Source organism: Saccharomyces kudriavzevii (assembly GCF_947243775.1).
Source record: "Saccharomyces kudriavzevii IFO 1802 strain IFO1802 genome assembly, chromosome: 11".
In the NCBI taxonomy this organism is placed as follows: domain Eukaryota; kingdom Fungi; phylum Ascomycota; class Saccharomycetes; order Saccharomycetales; family Saccharomycetaceae; genus Saccharomyces; species Saccharomyces kudriavzevii.
Window position 1 is genome coordinate 680,003 of NC_079282.1, and position 6,289 is coordinate 686,291.

The following is a 6,289-nucleotide window of genomic DNA, read 5'->3' on the forward strand; positions in this document are numbered from 1 at the left end:
GAACGACCGCCACTTTATTGCAGGAACGAGCTTCTGAGCGCTGGATTCAATGGTTAGGCCTTGAAAGCGACTACCATTGTTCCTCCAGTACTGCGAATGCGGGAGACGTAGCAGGTGAGGCGAGTTCAGATCATCGAAAAATTTTGAGAGTAACGCGAAAAAGGCCCCGAGAGCCCAAGAGCACAAACGATATCCTCGTCGCAGGCCAGAAACTCTTTGGCAGCTCCTTTGAATTCAGGGACTTGCATCAGTCGCGCTTATGTTATGAAATATACATGGCGGACACACCCTCTGTGGCAGTACAGGCCTCCCGGGCTATGGTAAGACGGAGTTATTTCATCTCCCCTTAATAGCACTGGCGTCTAAGGGCGACGTGAAATATGTGTCGTTTCTGTTTGTACCATACACAGTGTTTGCTTGCTAATTGCATGATCAGGTTGAGCCGAGGCGGTTGCTTGAATGTGGCCCCTGTCAGAAACTTTATTGAAGAAGGTTACTATGGCGTTACTGATTTATACGTGGGGATCTACGATGACCTTGCTAGCGCTAAGTTCACAGACAGGATAGCTGCGTGGGATAATATTGTTGAGTGCACCTTTAGGACCAACAATGTAAAGTTGGGTTACCTCATTGTAGATGAGTTTCACAACTTCGAAACGGAGGTCTACCGGCAGTCGCAATTTGAGGGCATAGCTAACCTCGATTTTGACGCTTTCGAGAAAGCAATCTTTTTGAGCGGCACAGCACCTGAGGCTGTAGCCGATACTGCGTTGCAGCGTATTGGGCTTACGGGACTGAACAAAAATCGATGGACATCAACGAGCTCAAACGGTCGGAAGATCTCAGCAGAGGTTTATCCAGCTATCCAACACAGATGTTCAATCTGATTAAGGAGAAATCTGAGGTGCCTTTAGGGCATGTGCATAAAATCCGGAAGAAAGTCGAATCACCTCCCAAAGAAGCACTGAAGCTTCTTTTAGCCCTGTTCGAAGTTGAACCAGAGTCGAAGGCCATTGTAGTTGCAAGCACAACAACCAACAAGTGGAAGAATTGGCCTGCTCTTGGAGGGAGTATTTCCGGGTGGTGTGGATACACGGGAAGCTGGGTGCTGCAGAAAAGGTGTCTCGCACGGAGGAGTTTGTCACTGACGGTAGCATGCGAGTTCTCATCGGAACGAAATTAGTCACTGAAGGAATTGACATTAAGGAATTGATGATGGTGATCACGCTTGATAATAGACTTAATATTATTGCTCATTCAAGGCATGGGAAGACTAAGAGATGGAGGCCTCTGTTATATATTATCTAAAAAAACAGTTGGGCGGCAAGGAATCGGAGGGTGAATTATCACCAATTAAGGAAGGCTGTATAACCGAACAGGTGCGCGAGTTCTATGGACTTGAATCAAAGAAAGGGAAAAAGGGCCAGCATGTTGGATGCTGTGGCTCCAGGACAGACCTGTCGGCAGACACAGTGGAACTGATAGAAAGAATGGACAGATTGGCTGAAAATGAGGCCACAGTCTCCGCGTTACCGTAGTTCCAGGAGAGAAATAGCAGTGACAGGTACAGAGAGTATTGCAGCAGCGATGAGGACAGCAACGCGGGCATTCATGATGGTACCACTGCTGATACTGCTGATAGTGCCAATGCTAGTGCCAACGCTAGTGCCAACGCTAGTGCCAATGCTAGTGCCAATGCTAGTGCCAACGCTAGTGCCAACGCTAGTGCCAACGCTAGTGCCTAGTGTGCTAGTGCCAATGCTAGCGCCAACGCTAGTGCCAAGCTAGTGCTAGTGCCAACGCTAGTGCCAATGCTAGTGCCAACGCTAGTGCCAAATGCTAGTGCCAACGAGGACGCCAATACAGGCGGCAATGCTGAGAGTAATAGAATCCATCCAGTCACTGACATTATTAAAGAGCCATATAAGCGGAAAGGGAGTCAAATGGTTTTTCTAGAGAGAAAGAAACTGAAAGCACAGTTTCCCAATACTTCTGAGAATACGAATGTATTAGAGTTTCTTGGATTTCGGTCTGACGAAATTAAACATCTTTTCCTCTATGGTATCGATATATACTTCTGCCCAGAGGGAGTGTTCACACAATACGGATTATGCAAGGGCTGTCAAAAGATGTTCGAGCTCTGCGTCTGCTGGCCTCGCCAGAAAGTATCGTATCGGAGTATAGCTTGGGAAGCACTAGCTGTGGAGAGAATGCTGCGAAATGACGAGGAATACAAGGAATACTTGGAAAATATCGAGCCATATCATGGGGACCCTGTAGGATATTTGAAATTTTTTAGCGTAAAGAAGAGAGAGATCTACTCTCAGATACAAAGAAATTATGCTTGGTACCTGGCTATTACTAGAAGAAGGGAAACAATTAGTGTATTGGATTCGACAAGAGGCAAGCAAGGGAGCCGAGTTTTCCGCATGTCTGGAAGGCAAATCGAAGAGTTGTATTTTGAAGCATGGAGCAACTTGCGCGAATCGAAGACGGGGGTGCTGCAGTACTTTTTGAACTGGGACGAGAAAAAGTGCCAGGAAGAATGGGAGGCAAAAGACGCTACGGTCGTTGTGGAGGCGCTCGAGAAACTTGGAGTTTTTCAGCGTTTGCGTTCCATGACAAGCGCTGGACTGCAGGGTCCGCAGTACGTCAAGCTGCAGTTTGGCAGGCATCATCAACGGCTGAGGAGCAGGTATGAATTAAGTTTAGGAATGCACTTGCGAGATCAGACTGCGCTGGGAGGTACCCCATCTAAACTGCCGCATTGGACGCCTTTCCTCTCGATGCTAATAGGCCTGTTCTACAATAAAATATTCCGGCAGAGACTGGAGTATCTTTTGGAGCAGATTTCGGAGGTGTGGTTATTACCACATTGGCTTGATTTGGCAAACGTTGAAGTTCTCGCTGCAGATAACACGAGAGTACCACTGTACATGCTGATGGTAGCGGTTCACAAAGAGCTAGGTAGCGATGATGTTCCAGACGGTAAGATTGATATATTATTATGTAGAGATTCCAGCAGAGAAGTTGGAGAGTGATGGACGTTGTTATAGCTGTCACTGATTATGTATTGTGTAGTATATTATAAGAAAATTTTGGGAGAATATATGTTTTTTCTAAATTTCACTGTTTTGATTTAATGTTGGTTGCACAGTAGTAGCGAGAGACAACTGCGAAGGGGAAGGTTAACAAGACAACCAAGAAAAAGTAAACAAAAAAAGAGGTAGTGAGTGAGTAAGAGTTTCGCAAGAATATTAATGATTTGTAGCAGTGAGTAAGCAAGATGGTAGATCACAAGAGGATGTAAGGTTTGTAGTCTTGGTTGAAGGGTATCTGGAGTAGTTTAGGCTGAGGAAGCGGCAGAAGGTAGAAAAGGATACGTCATGGTTCGATGTGCTGAAAGTATGGCCGTATGGGCATGAAGGAAGAGAATCGCATGACTAAGGGCATGAGTATGGGAAATGTTAGAACAATAGTCAACTATCCATCAATTACCGCTACAGCTTATTAATACATTCAATCACGTAACTAGAAGATTATCATATACGGTGTTACGAAGATGACAAGAATTATCAGACCAGTGAAAGAAGATTCTAAAAATCAATTATGCAGAAATTCTGACAAACCGACAATCAAGATGACACTTGCTCAACTTGAATACAACGGCAGTATCCCCGCCGAAACATTTCAAATAACGGTCACCACAATTCTTGCACTCCGCATCACCGAATGATTCGATAAGTCTACATGATGCGCAAAAGCAAGAGATGCCAATCAGCGCTACTAGTAATCTCCACTTTAATTTTCAGAATAATGTTCAGACGTCAATAACCGCACTAAACACTCGAAACATAACTGGCTAACCAAAATATCACTGCTTACCTCACTAAAAATACTTTAGAACTATCCGACGGTACTATCCTTGCCCCTATTGTTAAACATGGAGACTTTTACTGGCTCTCCAAGGACTTTTTAATTCCGTCAACCTTACAGAGGCAAACTGCTAATAACGTTAACACCAGCAAATCTACACATAAATATCCGTACGCTTTGATTCATCGAATGCTTGGGCATGCAAACGCTAGAACAATTAGACATTCTCTCAAGAATAGTTCGATCACATACTTGAGAGAATCGGATGTAGACTGGTCTGATTCTACTACTTATCAATGTCCAGACTGTTTAGTTGGCAAAAGCACTAAACATAGACATGTCAAAGGATCACGACTAAAGTACCAAGAATCTTATCAACCCTTTCAGTACTTACATACCGATATATTTGGCCCTGTTCACCATCTGCCAAAGAGTGCACCTTCCTATTTTATCTCATTTACTGATGAGAAGACGAGATTCAAATGGGTTTATCCATTACTCGATCGTCGTGAGCAATCTATTTTAGACGTATTTACAAAAATAATAGCCTTCATTGGCAATCAATTCAATGCCAACGTTTTAGTCGTACAAATGGACAGAGGACCCGAGTACACTAACAAGACCCTCCGTAATTTCTTTATGGAACGCGGTATAACTCCATGCTATACAACAACAGCAGATTCCAGAGCACATGGTATTGCTGAACGATCAAACCGTACCTTATTAGACGACCGTCGCACACATCTACGGTGCAGCGGTTTATTAAATCGTCTATGGTTTTCAGCAGTCGAATTCTCCACCATTATCAGAAATTCTTTAATTTCGCCAAAAAACAAGAATTACCCACGACAACATGCTGGTTTAGCAGGACTTGATATCAGTACTCTATTACCATTCGGTCAAACTGTTGTAGTCAACAATCACAGTCCCGGTTCAAAAATTTGCCCTCGTGGTATTCCTGGTTGCGCCTTACATCCATTACGAAACTCATATGGTTATATTATCTATGTTCCATCTTTGAAGAAAACAATAGACACTACTGATTACGTTATTTGGCATGATGAACAATCCAGATTGGACCAATGCAATTATGATGCACTTACCTTTGATGCTGATATCAATCGCTTAACCGCTCCTTATCTATTAAGCTTCGTCAATCTTTGAAAGAACCTCCACCTATCCACTCTCGTCAAACTAATTCCAGTTTGGGTGGTATGGATGATTCTAATGTCTTTACAAATACCAAAGGTAAGAAAAGAGCATGCATAGTCTAGAACCACCAAGGTCAAAAAAACGTATTCATTTAATTGCAGCTGTAAAGGCGGTAAAGTCAATCAAACCATTCCGAACGACCTTAAGATATGATGAAGCAATCACATATAATAAGAGTAATGAAGAAAAGGAGAAATATACTGAAGCATATCATAAAGAAGTTAACCAACTATTAAAAATGAATGCTTGGGAAACAGACAAGTATTATGATAGAAACTCGATGGGTTCCAAGAATATGATAAGCTCAGTGCTTGTATTCAACAAGAAGCGTGACGGAACACATAAGGCTAGATTTGTTGCAAGAGGTGACATACAGCATCCCGATACATATGATCCGGGCATGCAATCCAATACTGTACATCATTATGCACTGATGACATCTTTGTCACTTGCATTAGATAATGACTACTATGTCACACAACTAGACGTATCCTCCGCTTACTTGTATGCCGACATCAAAGAGGAATTATACATAAGACCTCCACCACATCTAGGATTGAATAATAAATTACTAAGTTTAAAGAAATCACTTTATGGTTTAAAACAAAGTGGTGCAAACTGGTATGAAACTATTAAATCATACTTAATAAAGCAATGTGGCATGGACGAAGTACGTGGATGGTCGTGTGTGTTCAAAAATAGTCAAGTCACAATATGTCTATTCGTTGATGACATGATATTATTCAGCAAAGATCTAAAAGCGAATAAGAAAGTCATAGCAAATCTCAGAATTAAGAAAAAAAAAAAATTAAAGCCATGACCTCTTGGAGAAGAGCAAAGTACCTCTGAGTAGTAGCAAGGCAACGTCTCCATATTGAGTCTCAATCCTTCCAAACATGTTGCCTAGAGTCTTCGTGTTGGCCAAATCAATGGCTACGGTCCAAAGTCGTGGGAAGACTGTGTCGTGGGAAGAGTGTGTCGTGGGAAGACTGTGGCCAGGAGGCTAGGTTATCAGGGAACATGATGACGGGACAGAGAAGGTAAGCCGAAACAATGGATAATAACAGTTTTCATCAGAGAGAGGAGGGCTACAAGGCCAAATAGAAGTAGTTTCGTCTGGTGAGCTGGCCAAGTGGCTTTTTTTTTTTTCGTTTCGCGTTTTGGCTGAAAGGCCGGGTAAAGATGAATAGGGCTTGGAGGA

At 42.9% G+C, this 6,289-nt stretch overlaps 3 protein-coding genes across 3 annotated transcripts; all 3 read left to right on the top strand.

Moving 5' to 3' along the window:
- Window positions 1–1,811: 1,811 nt before the first annotated feature.
- Window positions 1,812–3,041, top strand: SKDI11G3200 (uncharacterized protein; the record flags this gene model as incomplete). Its single annotated transcript, XM_056229562.1, has 1 exon — window positions 1,812–3,041. The coding sequence occupies one exon, from the start codon at window positions 1,812–1,814 to the stop codon at window positions 3,039–3,041; it is 1,230 nt and encodes a 409-aa protein (XP_056083568.1).
- Window positions 3,042–4,065: 1,024 nt separating this feature from the next.
- On the top strand, window positions 4,066–5,040 carry SKDI11G3210 (integrase catalytic domain-containing protein; the record flags this gene model as incomplete). The annotated part of the gene is made up of 1 exon (XM_056229563.1): window positions 4,066–5,040. One exon carries the CDS (start codon window positions 4,066–4,068, stop codon window positions 5,038–5,040), a length of 975 nt encoding a protein of 324 aa, XP_056083569.1.
- A 97-nt stretch (window positions 5,041–5,137) lies between these two features.
- SKDI11G3220 (uncharacterized protein) lies at window positions 5,138–5,908 on the top strand (the record flags this gene model as incomplete). Its single annotated transcript, XM_056229564.1, has 1 exon — window positions 5,138–5,908. One exon carries the CDS (start codon window positions 5,138–5,140, stop codon window positions 5,906–5,908), a length of 771 nt encoding a protein of 256 aa, XP_056083570.1.
- Between the last annotated feature and the right edge of the window lie 381 nt (window positions 5,909–6,289).